At 40.7% G+C, this 18,590-nt stretch overlaps 1 protein-coding gene across 1 annotated transcript; it reads left to right on the top strand.

Annotated features, from left to right (window-relative positions):
* The first annotated feature begins 535 nt into the window (after positions 1–535).
* LOC112925892 (nicotinamide N-methyltransferase) lies at positions 536–18,051 on the top strand. Its single transcript, XM_026006717.2, has 3 exons — positions 536–945; positions 1,730–1,937; positions 17,577–18,051. Exons 1-3 carry the CDS (start codon positions 792–794, stop codon positions 18,007–18,009), a joined length of 795 nt encoding a protein of 264 aa, XP_025862502.1. The 5' UTR covers positions 536–791; the 3' UTR covers positions 18,010–18,051.
* Positions 18,052–18,590: the final 539 nt, after the last annotated feature.

Below are 18,590 nucleotides of genomic sequence, written 5' to 3'. Positions count from 1 at the left end.
GAGGGAATATAAAAATTCTTAAAGAAAGTGGAGCACTTAAATTTCATCTTGAAAAGGCCATCAGGATTTGAATGGATTGAGATGAGTGGGAAGGCTTGGGGAGGAGGTGGTTTCCAGATGCGGAGGACTGACAGCTGCTGGGAGCTGTGAATGCCGAGAGGAGAGCCAGGGGTGTGCAGAGCATGAGGAGAGGATTACAGGACTGTGGCTTGCCCAGACATTGGAGGGAGCCTCATCCAGGTTTTTTAAATTGCTCTTTCACCCCCTCTCATCTGCGATTCCTTCTTTATCCAACATTCCTTAGCCCTAAAGACATTTCTGAATCCTCTTCTTTCTTCTCCTTTCTTTATGATTGTTAAATTTAAACCATTCTTTGTGGCTCTCTTTTGGGAGTATCATTACAAGAAGAATGATGGTGCTCTGGGGAAATGACCCCCCTCTCTAAACTTAGTGGTTCTTCTATGAGCTAAATGATTTCCCGGATGAGCCCAGATGGTTCCTCCCACACTTGAACTTCACCCCTTGGCAGAGAATTGCATGCAGCTCATGTCCCTCCCCGTCCTGCATGCACTTCTCCTAGGCTCCCTTGCCCAAAAATTTCATCACCTCCTAGAATAGCCAAAAGATTCTTGGTATATTTCTGTTAGTGTTTAACTGATCATCTGTGTCTAACCCTGAACTAACAGAAGAAAGATTGAAGCCTGAGACTTAAAGAGACAACTTTTGCAGGGTGACTCCCTGGGTTCTGGAGGAGAGTGAGGGAAGGCAAGTGGACACAGGAGGGAGCCACAATGGAATCTAGCTTCACCTCCAAGGACACTTATCTGAGACATTTTAACCCTCGGGATTACCTAGAAAAATACTACAACTTTGGGACCAGACACTCTGCAGAAAATGAGATTCTCAGGCATCTTCTGAAGAATCTTTTCAAGATATTTTGCCTTGGTAAGTTTGTGTGTTATCTGTGTGTCTCCCTGCCAAAATGTGAGGCATCCCAATAGTGTCTTAGTGCGTGGCTGGGGTTGTGTGTAGTCATTGCTATGGGACAGCCCTTCTGGCGTTACTCATTTATTTAAAGAGGATGAAAAACCACTGTTTTTTCGTATAGACATTTTACAATTTACAGAGCGCTTTTATATGCATGATCTCATTCGGGTGTGCAAAGGGAAACCAGAAGGCAAGAGTTCAGTCCTTGAGTCTACATCAGTGTGCTGGGTGACCAGAGCCAGCCATTCAACCATGATAGGCCACGTAAGAGAAGGAGATTGTAAAACTAATTCCATTTCTAATGCAAAGGAATGTTGTGAATGTGCATGAGATTAAAAAACAAATAAACAAACAAAAAAAACCTCCCAACACATGAAGGTTTGGATGCTTTTTGGAGAGAGACATAACAATTCAATTTTGAAAACAATTTTAACTTTCCCCAGGAGTATTCCTTAATAGTTTTTTACATTTTCTGTGCAGCAGTCTTTCTGGATCAGGGGTCTGTACCCGAGATGTAGACCTCTTCTTCCTTCTTCTACACCTAAAGTTACCCCAGCAACATGCCTCCAGTCCAGATTGTGGAATACAAAATGCAGACACGTTTAAAAAAAAAAAAGATTTTGAGGGAAGAGGAGTGAGTAGAGAGATGGGCTGTCTCAGGGGCTCTCTCACAACAGTTCCAGCAAGGACAGTGCATCTCAGCTCTGCGTTCATATGATACCTTGTTCCCCCTCTAAACCAGATGGCGTGAAGGGGGACCTCCTGATCGACATTGGCTCTGGCCCCACCATCTACCAGCTCCTCTCTGCTTGTGAATCCTTCAAGGAGATCATTGCCACCGACTACACCGATCAGAACCTGCAGGAGCTGCAAAAGTGGCTGAAGAAGGAGCCAGGGGCCTTTGACTGGTCCCCAGTGGTGACCTACGTGTGCGAGCTCGAAGGGAACAGGTAGAGAAACTGGGGTCTGCTTCCTGGCTTTCTTACAGTACCTGAGTGACAGTTCATTTTTCTGAATCAAGAATTATCCTTAGAGTCCAAGTTAAAAAGCAGAGGGAACAGAGAGAGACCAAAGAGAAATCCAGATGGGGAATAAGAGCTAGAGAGAGAGAATGAGACAGAGAGGAGTGGGACTGTGCACTTGCACATGCGCACACCAGAACTGCAGAAGACACAGAAGAGAACTAAAGAGATGGCCATGGAGCCAACGGGAGACAGAACCTTCCCAGGCCAGTGTGGGGGTGCAGTGTGCAGGCAGGTACCCTGGGATGGCGATGTTTAGGACAAGTTTAGGAAAGAAGTAAAATCGGCTCCTCACCAGCAGTTTTTGGGGATCAGGGCTTGCACCCAGCACGGTCCTCCATCCAAGTGGCGGGGGGGGGCTCTGCTGTGAGGGTAGCTAATGCTGACACCACCAGAGGCAATAAAAAGCTGACTAGGCTTTTGGACCTGGGATTAGCAGCATAAAGGAATGATCTGAAAAGAATGTGTTACTCACCAGCCACAAAATCAGAGCTTGACATACTCAAAGCTAATGATCAGCATCTTAGCCTACCCTCCTCTACCAGTCAATTTATGCAAATGAGCCTTGTTTCAATTATTAATTTCTCTCCGCATGAGAACTTGTCAGTAGCCTACTAGACAGAGGTGGCCGGTTCTGCACTTCACTTTCTCTTTCTCTTTCTCTTTCACTTTCTCTTTCACTTTCTCTTTCTCTTGTCCCCATGTCCCTCCATCCTCTGGCGATTGCCCCGCGACGGCTCAGCCCAGTGCCGCTGTCCCACGCAACTGACGGTCACTCTAGCAGCAGAATGTCTTTGCTGCCATGCATGTTGCTGAGGCCCCACAGACTCCTTTGCAAACTGTATTAAAGGACCACTTCCATATTCCTCTTTGGAGCCTGCTGGCCCGTCTGCTACTTCTTATATGCTCAGTTATTTCTTCCTTTCTTTTTTCCCCCTGCTCTTATTGTTTTTTGGTACATTTTCCCTTTCTCCACCCTCTTGCCCATGGTTTACTTTCTACATAATTCTCCCTTCCCCAGTCCACTTCTTCCTGTATTTGCACCCCCACCTTTGCTCCTATATTGTACTTCTCTGTGTGGCACAGCATCCTCTGTCTTGCCTTGTCTTTTTGTTCACGATGGGAGAGCATGCCTATTTTTTTTTAAGATTTATTTATTTTAGGGAGAGAGAGAGAGAGAGCACACATGGGAGGAGGGGCAGAGGGAGAAGGAGAGAGAAACTTAAGCAGACTTGCAGTGAACCCAGAGCCTGGTGCTGGGCCCTATCTCAGGACCCTGACATCACAACTGAGCTGAAACCAACAGTCAGAATTAACAGACTGCGCCACCCAGGCACCCCCAAAGCATACCTATTTTTATTGAACCTATTCCTTGCTTTGGCCAGGAAAGAGCTCTGACTTCCCAGCAACACAACCCCCCTTTAAGAAACAAGTGCTGATACTTTTTGGATCTTGGTTAAAGGAACCAGCATTTGTTCATTTATTTAATAAACCAAGATACAGCATGTATGATGTGCCACATGGTCCTAACTGCTGGGGTAGACTGGTAGACAAGCCTCGAGTCTCCTAGACCTCATATCAGGGAAGGCAGGCACATGTCAGATCATTTAGGGCTTTGAGGCCAGGCTAACGATCCGGTATTTCAAGTGTGACGAGAAGGCACACTTGAAACCAGGAAAGTGATGTGGCCCCATTTACATTTATGAAGATCTCTTTGGCTGTTGTGTGGAGAATGGGGGAGAATGAGAGATGCAGAAAGGAGACACTTTAATCCAGGTAAGATAAGATGGTGGCTGGAGGGTTGGTTGGTGATGGAGAGAGGAAGGTGATTTTAAGATGAATTATTGAGATAGACTGGATAAGAGTTGGTAATGATTGGTCATGGGGAGTGGTGAGAGAGAAGTCTCAGGGATGACGCCCATGTTTCTCAACTTGAACAACAGGAGGAGTGAAGTAATATTCTGGAATCCAAGGGATAAATATAAAATCTTGTGATCTTAACATGTCCCTAAGGAGTATGTCTACCTCCATACTCCATACTCTTCTTCTCAGGTGATGGTCAATTTATTTTTCTATAAATGCACTTAAATTCGATTCTCATTACTTCACCAAATATGCTTATTCTTAAGTCAGATTCTCTCCTGAAACTAATTCTACGGCTGCTTTTATTTCTTTAACCCCTTCATTTTCTTTTCATGGTCTGCTGAATTCTAGCTTAGTTAGAGTATTCTAAACTCCATATTTGTTTTCTTACATGTTGTTGCTACACTGTCTTATTGATAGTCAACATGGGTTGTCCGATGCAAGTTATCAAGGTGACTTGTTCTTTATACAATTCCTTATACTATAGAGGTATGAACAATAGTAATTTTATATTTTGTTTCTCAATTAATGTTTTTGCTACATGCAGAGTCGCTAAACTTCCACTGGGTTTATGCTTTTATCCCTTTTACCAGGGAAGGTAAGTCTTGAAATCAGATAGTGTAAATCCCCCAACTTTGTTCTTTTTCAAGATTATTCTGCCAATTTTAGTGTATATATACACACACACATAATATATTTAATTTAATATATTTAATTGAAGTATAATTAACATACAGCATTATATTAGTTTCAGGCATATAATATAATGATTCAACAATTCTATACATTACTTAGTGCTCATCATAAGTGTGCTCTCAATCCCCTTTACCTGTTTCCCTCATCCCCCCCTTCCACTTTCCCTCTGGCAACCACCAATCTGTTCTTTGTATTTAAGAGTCTGTTTCTTTTATTTGTCTCCTTTTTCTTTGTTTTGTTTCTTAAATTCTACATATGAGTGAAATCATATGGTATTTGTTTTCTTTGTCTGACTTATTTCACTTAGCATTATAACTTCTAGTTCCACCTATGTTGTTGCAAATGGAAAGATCACATTTTTTATGGCTGAGTAATAGTCCTCATAGTCCACATAATATATATGTGTGTATATATATGTATATACACATACACACACATATACCACATCTTCATTATCTGTTCATCCATGGATGGACACTTAGATTGCCTCTCTATTTTGCTATTATAAATAATGGTGCAATAAACATAGGGATGCATATATCTTTTCAAATTAATGCTTTGTTTTCTCTAGGTAAATATCCAGTAGTGGAATGATTGGATCATATGATAATTCAATTTCAATATTTTGAAGTACCTCCATACTGTTTTCCACAGTGGTTGTACCAACAGTGCATGAGAGTTCTTTCTTCTCTATATCCTCACCAACACTTGTTATTTCTTGTCTTTTTTATTTCAGCCATTCTGACAGGTATGAAGTGATATTTTATTGTGGTTTTGATTTGCATTTCCCTAATGATTAGTGATGTGGAACATGTGTTCATACGTCTACTGGTCATTTGCATATATTCTTTGGAAAAATATCTGTTTAGGTCCTCTACCCATTTTAATTAGATTATTTGTTTCTTTGGTGTTGGGTTATATAAGCTCTTTATACATTTTGGTTATTAATCCCTTATCAGATATGTCATTTGCAAATAACTTCTTCCATTCAGTCAGCTGCCTTATTGTCTTGTCGATGTTTCTTTCATTGTATAAAAGTTTTTTTACTGACACTACATTTTGATATAAATTTTAGAATAAACTGGGGTGCCTGAGTGGCTCAGTCACTTAAGTGGTCAAATGTCTGCCTTAGGCTCAGGTCACAATCCCAGGGTACTGGGGTCGAGTCCCCTGCTCAGTGGGCAGTCTGCTTCTCCCTCTCCATCTGCCCCTCACCCATTCATGTGCACAGGCCCGCACGTGCATGTGCTCTCTCTCTTACAAAATAAACAAAAGCTTTAAATTTTAGAATAAACTTGTCAATTTCTTTCAAAAAAGACTGCTGAGACTTTGTTAGTGATCTCTGAACTTACAAATTAGTATAAGAGAATGGACATATGGAATCTGCAGTCAGCATGATTTCTATTTATTTAGAAATTCTTCAGTTTCTCTCAGTAACGTTTTGTAGTTCTCATATTTTGTATTTATTTTGTTAAATTTCCTTATGTTTCATTTTTAAATTATTGTTAATTGCATTTTTTTAATTTCAAATTTTAAAAAGTTGTTAGTATATAGATATACAATTGATTTTTATATACTTACCTTGTGTCTTGTAACCTTGCTGACTTCACTAATTAAGTTTAGTAGTGCTTTTTGTAGGTCCCATAGGTTTTCCTATGTACACTCTTATCTGCAAATAAAAATAGTTTTACTTCTTCTATTCAAACTATATGCCTCTTATTTATTTTTCTGGCCTTATTACACTGGCTAGAACCTCCAAAACAATGTTGAATTGAAAAGATGAGAGTGGACATATGTGCCTTTTTCTATATCACAGGAAAAAATGTTCAATGATTCATTGTTAAGTATAATATTAGCTATAGATTTTTCACAGATATTCATACTAATTTTTTTTATCATACTATTTTTTTATATTTGTAGTTTCTTGGGAGTTTTAAATCAAATGTTGAATTTTGTCGATTTTTTTGGAAATTAATCAGGATAGTCATATGATTTTTCTCCTTTATTCTGAAAATGTGAATTGTATTGGAAGATTTTTGAATATTTAAATCTAATGGCACACACCCATTGTTCATGAAGCAGTATCCTTTTTATGTATGAGTGGTTATGATTTGCTAATATTTTGTTAGGGATTTTTCATCTACGTATATGAGGGATACTGAGCTATAATTTTCTTTTCTTATCATATGCTTAGCAGATTTTAGTATCAGCACGATGCTATAGTCATGTAACAAGTCAAGATATGTTTCTTCTTCCTTTATTTTTTGAAAGTGTTTGTGTGTTAATAGTATTATTCCTTCCTTAAATGATTAATATAATTCACCAGTGAAGATACCTGTATCTGAAGGTTTTTTTTCATGGGTATGAAGTTTTAAAAATTCAGAATAATATCTTTTATTGGTCATGTAGATTTTCCATTTTTTCTTTGTTTTGATAAGCAGTATTTTTCAAGGAATTTATCCTATTCATCTTGGTTGTCAATTTTATTGTCATAGTTTTTTAAAACAATATATCTATTATTTGGCACACCTGGGTGGCTCAGTGGTTGAGTGCCTGCCTTCAGCCCAGGGCATGATCCTGGAGTCCCGGGATCGAGTCCCACATCAGGCTCCCTGTATGGAGCCTGCTTCTTTCTCTGCCTATGTCTCTCTCTCTCTCTCCCTCTCTCTCTCCTTCTCTCTCTCCCTCTCTCCCTTTCTCCCTCTGTCTCTCATGAATAAATAAATGAAATCTTAACCCCCCCACCCAAAACCGACATATCTTTATTACTCTTTTAGTGATCTTCCTTCTTTGATTCTTGATATTGGTAATTGCCTTTTAAAAAAATATCTTGATCATCTTGCTAGAGATTTACCAATTTTATTAATCTTTTTGAAGAACTAACTTTTTGTTTTGTTGATTTTTTCTATTGTCATTTCCAATAGTGTTGATTTCTGCTCTTACTTTTCTTATTTTCTCTCTTCCATTTACTTTAGTTTTTATATGCTCTTCTTTTTCCTGCTTCTGAAGCTAGAAGCTTAGATAATTATTTCACACATTTCTTTCTTCTAACTTAGCCATTTAAGGCTATAAATTTCCTTCAGAAATGTTTTAGTTGCATCTCATTTTTGATTTTTAATATGTCATATTTTTACTATTATCCACTTCAGCAGATTTTCTTATTTTAAAAAATTATTTATTGTTTGAGGGAGAGAGAGAGAAAGAGAGAGAGAGCGAGCAAGCTAGGGGCAAGGAGGTGCAGAGGAAAAGGGAGAGAGAGAATCTTAGGTAGACTCTTCACTGAGTGTGGAGTCCAGTGTGGGACTTGATCCCACAACCCTGAGATCATGACCTCAGCTTAAATCAAGAGTCCGATGCTTAATTGACTGAGCTACTCAGGTGTCTTACTTCAGCATATTTTCTAATTTTCTTTGTGGTTTCTTCTTTGACCTGAATTATTTAGCATTGTGTTCCTTAATTTCCAAAAATTTCAGGATTTTCTAGATATTGTTATTGGTTTCTATTTAAATTTTATTGTAGTCAGAGACTGATTTTATGGTCAGCATATAGTTTATTTTGATTATGCTTTCTACACTGAAAAGAATGTATATCATCCTGTTGTAGGTATAGTTTCTATAAATATCAATTATGTCAGGTAGATTGATAGTATTTTTCAAATTTTCTACATGATTTTTTGCTTATCAATTACTGATAAAAAGGTACAAAAATCTCAAACTATGATCATGGATTTATCTCTTGTTCTCCATCATTCTGTCAACATTTGCTTCATACATTTTGAAAAGCTTTGTTACTACCTGCATATCTTTTTAGGATTATTTTGTCTTCTTGATTTATTGACCATTTCATCATTAAGAAGTGTTTCCCTTTACTGCCAGTAATACACTTTGTCTTGAAGTCTACTTTGATATTAATATGGCCACATCAGCCTTCTTTTTTTCTGTATTTTTTTCTTTACTTAAATTCAATTTGCCAACATACAATATAATGCTGCTCATCAGTGCTCATCACATCATGTGCCCTCCTTAATGCCTGTCAGCCTTCTTATGCTTGGTGTTTGCATGTATGCTTGGTAGATAGCTTCAAAGATGGCTCCCAATAATCTTCACTTCAAATATTCATCTCTTGTTTAATAGCCTTTCCTTGGCTGGCCATTGGATTTAGCGACTAGATCCTTTTTTTTTTTTAAAGATATTATTTATTTATTCATAAGAAATGCAGAGAAAGAGAGAGAAAGGCAGAGGGAGAAGCAGGCTCCATGCAGGGAGCCCGATGGGGGACTTGATCCCCCCCACCCAGGGATCCCTAGCGAGTAGATTCTAACAAGTACAATGCAGCAGAGTACTGAGCATCAATTCTGAGATTAGCTTACAAAAAGATTATGGCTTCCCTATTAGATATTCCCTCTTACTCGCTTGTCTGGAGTGAGCTTGGAAGCGAGTTACCTCCCAGCTGAACCTTCAGGTGAGACTGAAGACATGGCCAACACTCTACCTCATGAAGGACCTTGCACCAGAGGTACTCAAATAATCAATCTGTGCCCAGATATCCGACCCAAAGAAACTGTGAGATAAATGTTTGTCATTTTAAATTGCTAAGTTTAATTTAAACGTAGCAATAGATAACTAGTAGACAAGGTATATCTTTTTCACCTCTTTTTTTCAACCTATGTGTACTTTTATACTTAAGATGTTTTTCTTGCAAGTAGTACATAGTAGCTCTTGATTTTCAATCCAATGTGATGATTTCTGCCCTTTAACTGGATTCTTTAGTTCACTTACATTTAATGTAATTACTGATAACGTATGATTAAGCCTAATCAGTCATCTTGGTATCTATTTTCTACTTGTCCCATATATTTTGTTGTTCATTTGTGCCTTTGTTCCTGCTTCTCCTGGGTGTAATAATGTTTGGTATTCCATTTGTATAAATGTAAAGATTTTTAGTATTCCTTTTATCTTCTCTGTTGACTCTTATCTTTTCTATGGGTCTCTTTTGTGTTTTGGGTGAATATATATATATATATATATATATATATATGTGCATGCATGTGTAATTTTTCTAGAAATTTGAGTATGTATTTTTTAAAAGACTTTATTTATTCATTCATTAGAGACACACATAGAGAGAAAGGGAGAGACACAGGCAGAGGGAGAAGCAGGCTCCTTGCAGGGAGCCTGATGTGGGACTCAATCCTGGGACTCCAGGATCACACCCTGGGGCAAAGGCAGGCACTAAACCACTGAGCCACCCAGGGATCCCTGAGTATGTATTTTTAACATATCTATTACCTCATGAACAATGTAGGATTTTACAATGGTATAATTCTTTTAAACCACTCTAGCCCCTTATGCATCTGTCATATATTATACTTTATATATACTATAACATAATACATTGTTATTATTTTTGCTTTAAAAAGTTGGTAGTGCTTTTATTTTTATTGCTTTATTTTTTATTGTGGTTAAAAAACACATACCATAAAATTTAGCATCAGAATTATTTTTAAGTATGTAGTTCAGTAGTTTTAAGTATATTCACATCAGTCAGTAGTATTTTATTTATTTATTTTTTTAAAGATTTATTTATTTATTCATGAGAGACTCAGAGAGAGGCAGAGACATAGGCAGAGAGAGAAGCAGGCTCCATGCAGGGAACCCAAGGTGGGACTCTATCCCTGGACTCCAGGATCATGCCCTGGGCTAAAGGGAGATGCTCAACCGCTGAGCCACCCAGGCATCCCAGTCAGTACTATTTTAAACAAAATATATAAAACCTTTTATATTTATCCACATATCTGTCCTATCTCGTATTCTTCATTCCTTTCTGCAGATCTAGACTTCTGACATCACTTCCCTTCACCTGAAGAACTTCTTCTTTTTTTTTTTTTTGAAGAACTTCTTTTAGTATTTCTTAAAATTCACGTCTGCTGGAGACAAATTCTCTCGGTTTACCAATGCCAGGCAAGAATCAGTAATTTTTTTCTTTCTCATAATATGAGGAACTTAACAATTTTTGACACCCAAAGTCCTTCTGGCATCTCTCTTGCCAGTGTGTCTTGTTAAAATTGGAGATTTTAATTCCAAATATTGTAACTTAAAGCATCATTCTCATATTTTCTTTCAAGATAAGTTTGGATATTTGCTTTCTGTTTGTAATCATATTTGCAATTATGTGAATATTTTAATTTTATGTTCATTTTAGATGATTTTTCAAGTTGTTAAGTTTTTAATTCTGATTAATTTTTGGTCCATTGAATAGGCCTTCAGATGTTTCAGGAAGGACACATAAGTGACATTTTCTAAGCCCATGTATATTGGGAATGTGTTTTTGTTGCCTTTACACGTGAACAACATCGTAAAATTGTTTAATATTGCCTACATACTTCTCCATTCCCCCCCCGCCCCGGCATTTAGTAAGAAGTTGAGAGGCTACTTTCATATGCCATTGTAACCTATAAACCTTTACTTAGAATTTTACGCTCGCTATAACCTTCATACTGAAAATAATGTTCTTCAAAATAAATGTAATTTCAAACCTCTTTTTTTTCTATTGACTATGTGATTCTACAGAATGAAACTGGTATTAACTAGGGGGGAAAAACCCTGTAACTGTGAGGATTTGGGCAATAATATTTATTATTAAATAAATAAGGAGTTTCCCAGGATTAATAAAATTTCTGGGAAAGTTTATAAAAGAGTTTTCAGTCAGCCAGACAAAATACCTTTCTGAGGTCCAAATCATATGTCAAGAAGGCTTTTAGAACTTTCTTCTCAATTTCCCTAGCTATCACAAGCCTTTCCATCTCATTCAAAAATGAGCCCTTAAAATCTAGCAGGATACTAAAAGCATTGCTTATCTCAAGCCAGAATCGTCAGCTTATAACACTTGGCTCCTGAGAACCTGTCCCTTCCCAATAGCTGTTAGAGTAAGGAACTGTATTTTTGGCAGTAAAATTCTACATTTTCACTCTTATCCTTGTGCTAGATCCTGTGGCTTCAACTATTTTGAGAATGATAGCGATCCCATTCAACTTATGTCTTTCTTGCATCTTCAAGTACCTCTATCAGCCCATAACCTATTTCCTCTGAGATTATTTCTTCTTTATCTGAAGCTATTTCTTGTGCTGACTGCTGCCAAAGACAATTTGAGCCATCTCCTGTTTCTCTGCCTTTGGAGTGTGACTCATACATTTAGATACCACTCATTTTTAAAACTATCCAAGAAGTTGTAAGACATTGGTACCAAATTCTGGCTTGACATTATTTATTTATCAAGTGAGAGAGTCAAATGCTAAAATATAAATTACTATACCATGAGCCAAGGGAAATGAGCTTTTACCTTAAGAAATCCTAGGAACAGCGCTGATGTACCTCTGGCAGCACATGGCCTGCCTTGCGGTCCTCAGACCAAGCAGCTTCCATATCACCTGGGAGCCTGTTAGAGAATGCAGGCTCTTGGGCCCCACTCCCCACCTACACAACCAGAGAATATGCATTTGAATGAGATTTGCAGGGGATTGTATGCATTTTACAGTTTGAGAAATACTGGTGTCTAGAACAGAGCTTCCCAACAGATACACCAAGACATGCTAGTGAGTGGGAATGAGTTACAGGGATGCTCTGCAAATTCTCCTCAGCCCCCAGAGCAGCCAGGAGGGGTTTGGAGATGCTGGAGCCTCTCCTGGATGCCTCTACAGAGAGCAGGTCCTCCACTTGCCGCCTCCTGCCTGACATAAGGAGGCTTAAGCACCTGTAGAGGTGAAGTAAATGTTCTCCATACAAAGATTCTCATGTCTATTTTTTTAAAATGTTATATATATATATATATAAAACCTTTATATTGTTGCCCAATATAGACACACTTGTGCCACATTTGTCCCATGAAGCTATTGAACTTCCCCTAATCGGAAGCATCTCTATATTTTCCTGTCTTATAAAAGATTGATATTCCTTCTGACATCAGGATCTTGATGGTCTTGGTGATTGTTTCAATGATGCCTGGGAAAGTTTCTGCCTTTTAAAAGCATGACTTTCTCGTAGATATTTTCCTTGCACTATCCCTTGGGGGAAAATGCATAGGGTGGGCTGAGGAAACTTCACCTGGCCATTTCCTTCAAATTGTAACCATTTCTACTAGTGTGTCTAAAAGTGTCCCAAATAGAGCTATGATCCTCCCCAATTTGCTCCATTTCTGGTATTCTCATCTCCCTGGGGGTTGCCATCATATAATTACTTGAACAAGCCAGAAGCCTAGAAGCCTACCTTCTTCCTCTCTGTCATAGTCCATGACCAGCACTAAGTTCTATCCATTTTACTTCTGAGTTTCTCTCAAACCAGTATATGTCTTCAGTATTTTCTATCCAGGATATTTTCCTGGTCCAAGCCACTATCCTCTTCTTCCTAACTGGCTTTCCATCTCCATTCTTGTCCCAAAGTGATAGCTTCAAAATGTAGATCCAATTGCACCACTCCCTTCCTTAGCACCCCTTCATAACTTCCCATGGCTTTTAGGATAAAAAGCAAAATTCTCAACATGGTCCCCAAAGCCCTGTCTAATCTGGCACCTGCTGATCCCTATTGCCTCATTTTCTACCATGCTCTGCTTTGTTCCTGAGATACAGCCTCATTTGGCCTTCTCTCCATCTTTCATCCTACCACATGGCCTTTACACTTGCTGTTTCCCCTTACTGGAATATCCTTCTCCCCTCCCTACTCTCCGTGGGCTAGTGAACTCTTGTTTATTTTCTCTCTGCCTACCTGACTCCATTTTGGAGCTTTCCTTGATACTCTAGACCAAGTCAAGCTGCCAACATTCCTTTGTTGGTGCTATGTCCCTTTCCTTCCAAGAGTTTATTGCAATATTAATTTGTCATTTTTGTGGACGATCATTGGATTAATTCTTTCTCCCCTCCGCCCCAGCCTGTAATCACCATGGAGAGAGGATCTGTTTCTCATTTGTTCTATCTTGGGTTCTTCTTGCTCAACACTCTTCCTGCCACATCACAGAGGTTCAAAAAAATTTTAAAATAAATAACTGCATGCATTTTGCTTCCTAGCCTGTCCCTCCTGAAATGTCTGTCTTTTACCTGATTCGGCTGTGGCCAAAGGTTTACTAATTATTATTCCTGGCTTGTACAGTTCTTACATTGAAATCTAAGCTTATGTAGCTTTCTGTATCCTTTATACATTTTGCCAGTTCTCCCTCAGGAGGGCCTGCTGGAACCTCTGGGGATGGGGTGAGTGTCATTGAAAGATCTCATTCAGGGACTTCTGGTCCACCGCTGCCCTGCAGAAAGGGGACAGGAGGAGCCTCTTCTGAACCTCGGGGTATTGTCTTGGGGTGTGGGAGTACGCTCTCACCAAGTGCTCTTCCCAGGAGCCCTACTCTATATCCCTTCTCCCCTTACCTCCTCACCTCCCTCAGGCTTCTGTGAATTGCATATTTACAGAGGAAATAGCTGCCCTTTTTTACATACTGATGTGTTGGAAAGAGTAGATCTTCAGAACTAGAGAAACAGTCATATTGCTATTAGCTTCCCGTAGAACCGCCTAACACTTTTCTGGTGTATGTTTATGCCCTACCCCTTGAGCTGACCGTGTAGCTGAGCAGTAATAGCCTGTGTCTCCGGGCCAGTCCATTTCCCTGCAGGCAGGGGGCATGGTGCAGGTGCTGAGAAGCTCTGATGTGGCATCTTTCACAGCTACTTGGGCTACTGAATCCCCCAGCATTTGCTGTGCACCCAAGGATCAGCAGGTCTCCATCGCAGTGGGTGTTTCCAGCCAATTTCCTTCTCAAATTGGCACATTCTTTGTGAGCTTTCTAGATTTCACAGTGTGTCTCCCTATTTGGGAACAATTTCCATCATCAACTGACTGGCAAGGACTAGTTCTGTGGTAAGGCATGTCTTTCAAACAGTTTAACACACAATAGGGCACAGAGGTCCAACCTGCTTCTGACGTCATCACTTAAATACACATGCCCACGGTGTTCCCAAAATAGAGGATCATCTTGAAATGTGTTCAAAAAAAAAAAAAAAACAAAAAAAACAAACCATGTTATCACTCCTTCAGCTTTTTGTCTACACTTCTCAGTTATCCATATGTGCAGATAGGTCATTTGAATTTTTCTATTCTATATTAATTTACTTACTCAAATCTGTGTTTCACAGACTTCCATAATGTTCCATTGTTATTTTTTTATTCTTAAAATATTCTGTCAAATCATCCTTGTTCCAGGAGGCTGAATGGTAGCTTTGTAACTGACTTCCCTGTTTTTAGAATGACTAACCTTCCCTGTTTGCCCAGGACCAAGAGGGATTTCCAGGACCTGAGATTTTCATTGGGAAAACCGGGGAAGTCCAGACCAATCAGGACAAATTGGTCACCCTACTACCATTTTACCCTAGATAGAGAAAAATAGTAAACCCAACCAAAGGTAATTATCATTCCTTGTCTATACTGGTCTACTGGCTGGTAGGAATTCCCTGAAGCCAATACCTTGCTAAGCTACTTTTCTTTCTCTCCTTCGTACAATAGCTTCCCCAAAATAAAATTACCATCACATATGATTCGCCCATCTGAAGTGTGCAGTTTGATAGTTCCTAGTATACTCATGTAGTTGTGCAATCTTCACTCCAGTTTTGGAACATTTTCATCACTACCCAAACAAACCCTGTACCCATTGGTAGTCATTCCCATTTTCTAGATCCTGTCACTGCTGGCAACCACTGATCTGCTTCTGGTCTCCAAAGCTTCGCTTTTTCTGGACATTTCATGTAAATGGAACCATATGATATGTGGCCTTTTGTTTCTGGTTTCTCTCACTTAGCATCATGTTTTCAAGATTCTTCCATGTTGTAGCATGAATCAGCACTTCATTCCCTTTTATGACTGAATATGATTCCATTGCCCAGATATACCATCCTTTATTTATCTCTTCATAGGCTGATGGACATTTGGGTGGTCGCCATCTTTTGGCAATTCTGAATAATTACTCATGTACAAGTTTTTTTAAAAACAGATTTTATTTATTTATTTGGCAGAAAGAGAACATAAGCAGGATGAGCTGCAGGCAGAGGGAGAGGGAAAAGCAGACTCCTCACTGAGCAAGGAGCCTGACTCGGGGCTTGATCCCAGGACCCCAAGATCATTACCTGAGCTGAAGGCAGATGCTTAGCCCACTGAGCCACAGCTCATATATAAGTATTTGTGTGGATATATGCTTTCATTTCTCTTGGAATTCCTGAGTCATCTGGTAACTCTATGTTTAACCTTTTGAGGAACTTCCAGACTGTTTTCCAAAGTAGCTGGACCATTTTACATTCTCACCAGCAGTGTGTAGAGGTTCCCATTTCTCTGCATCCTTGCCGACACTTGTGACTGTCTGTCTTTTTTATTATAGCCGTCCAAGTGGATGTGAAGTGGTTATCTCATGGTTTGATTTGCATTTCTCTGATGGCCAAAAATTTTGAGTTTTTTTTTTCATGTGCTTATTGCTAAACTTCTTTTTTTTTTTTTTAAAGATTTTATTTATTTATTCATGAGAGACCCAGAGAAAGAGAGAGGCAGAGATACAGGCAGAGGGAGAAGCAGGCTCCATGCAGGGACCCCGACGTGGGACTCGATCCCTGGACTCCGGGATCATGCCCTGGACCAAAGGCAGGCACTAAACCGCTGAGCCACCCAGGGATTCCCCTTAAGTGGAAAATTATACCATAAAGGATATTTATAAATATCTAATTATGTGCACTGGGCTCAAGATTTTAACTAAATATTTAAATAGGATGTTCACAACTAATTGCTGTCATCTCAAATCATTCTATGTGGAGGTAAATCTCCAAGTTTTATGTAAACCATTGACTTTTGCTCATGACCAGAAGTGGTCCCAGGGCAAGTCCCTCTCTCATCTGCTCTGATATTGGGCCAGCCTCTGCTCTCTCCATCAAGCCTTGCTGCCCATGAGGCTGCCTTCTTCTGGAGCCAATGGACAGTGTAAGCCTGGATTTGCACCGCTGGGGCTCTGTTGGCCGACTTCCTCAAAGCATTGGATATCCAGTCATCACTCCTATCATTGGGCTCTGTGGCCTTCTGGGCACTTTACATACTCAGTCTTGCTTTTCTCTTACCTCTCTGATTTTCTGCTATTGTTGCTCCTTTTTTCTTTCTCCAGTTTCTCCTGTGCACTCTATCTGCCCATTTAAGTTCACTCACCTGTCAGCTTGTTCCTTCATGCCTCCCTACCATGTTCCAAGGCACTCTATTCCACCTCCGGCCCTCGCCTTCTGTGCCTCTTCCATGCACTGGTTTTCTTCCAGGGAACCCCACTGATTTTGCAGAAAAGGTTAGTCTTCTGAGCAAGACTACCAGGAACATGATCCCCTTGAGAAAACACACTCTCCATCTGGAATGTGTTTCTGGATTCAAGAATGGCAACTAGTGGTTCCCTTCTTTCTAGAGGGGCCCTGGCCGCGGTTCTGTTGTGGTTTATCCACTGCTTCTGTAAAATGTCTACAGATGACCCCACTCCCATCCTTGATCAGCAGCTATACAAGAATACTATTTCCACATTTTAAAGTCATCATTGCCTAAAATGTATCAGTCAAATGGCTGCTATGTTACAGTTCGGAAGAGGAGACAAGTATCATAATTAATAAACAAGTAGCAGCAGCAGTAGTAATAATAGTAATAATAATAAATGAGCCAGGCACTATTCCAAACAGTGGAGGAAGAACCATTTCGGTCCATGGGAGAAGCGGGCAGTTTGGTACTCTCATTATCATTTTCACGTTGTCACTCACTTCGTGAAGGGATTTAGCCCCACACACGGTAACATGGTCACATCCATATGCCGAAGTGGTCCTTCATTTCTTCTTTCTCCGTGTTTACCATAGGCGTGTCCCCAAGGACATAACATTTGGGACAGCACTGCCATTTTCAGCCCTGACCAGAGAGATCCTGGTTCTCACGAGTGTAGGGTGGCAAGTGGTATTTGTCGGTTTGTGTCTTTCAGAGTCAAGGGGCTGGAGAAGGAGGAGAAGTTGAGGCGCGTGGTCAAGCAGGTCCTGAAGTGCGACGTGACTCAGAGCCGGCCTCTGGGTGCCGTATCCCTGCCCCCGGCCGACTGTCTGCTCAGCACCCTGTGCCTGGACGCCGCCTGCCCAGACCTCCCCGCCTACTGCGCGGCCCTCAGGAACCTCGGCAGCCTGCTAAAGCCGGGGGGCTTCCTGGTGGTGGTGGATGCCCTGAAGAGCAGCTACTATATGATCGGCGAGCAGAGGTTCTCCAGCCTCTGCCTGGGCCGGGAGGCAGTAGAGGCTGCGGTGAGAGAGGCCGGCTACTCAGTGGAGCGCTTTGAGGTGATCTGCCAGCGTTATTCTTCCACCATGTCCGACAACGAAGGGCTTTTCTCCCTGGTGGGGAGGAAGCTGAGCAAATCTGTATGACGCTTTATGGTTGCCATTAAAGCAATTCCTCTGCCCAGCTAACTTTGGTCCTTGGTTCTATCTGCCATGGTCATTGTGCTGAGTCCACTGGCCGGGCCCAACGGCTCATCGAGGCCAGGGTGGGCGCAGTCAGGCGGAGGAGGACACTTGGGTGACCCCCTCCTCGGGGCTTCCTATGGGTGCCGGTGCTAGGAGGACACAAATTGGGCAAATGGCACATCCAGTCTTCACTGCCCATGACTGGAAAAGAAGACCTCACTCTCCTTAAGCTTCCCGGTGATGGTGGCTCACACACACGCCCACAGAGCAGTGTCTGCAGTGATTAGCTCTTTTTCCTGGGGGGCCCGCTGCCTCCTTCTCTCTTGGGAACCACACTTCTCCTGTTCCTCAACAATTGCCTTCTCTGTGGGCCCCATCCTCTCCTGGGATCCACAGGTGCCACCACCACATCTGGGGTCAGGGAAGGGCCATCCCCTTGGCTCCTGGATCCCAAGTAAGGGGCAGGCCCTCTCGTACTTCCTTTCACACACCAGGCCAAGGCTGTGACTTCTCCCTGTGAGAAGTTTAGGAGTTAGAAAGAG

The sequence above is a fragment of the Vulpes vulpes genome, chromosome 12 (assembly GCF_048418805.1).
Source record: "Vulpes vulpes isolate BD-2025 chromosome 12, VulVul3, whole genome shotgun sequence".
Taxonomy (NCBI): Eukaryota; Metazoa; Chordata; class Mammalia; order Carnivora; family Canidae; genus Vulpes; species Vulpes vulpes.
The sequence above is the reverse complement of the archived record's forward strand: the minus strand, read 5'-3'. Positions and strand labels throughout refer to the sequence as shown.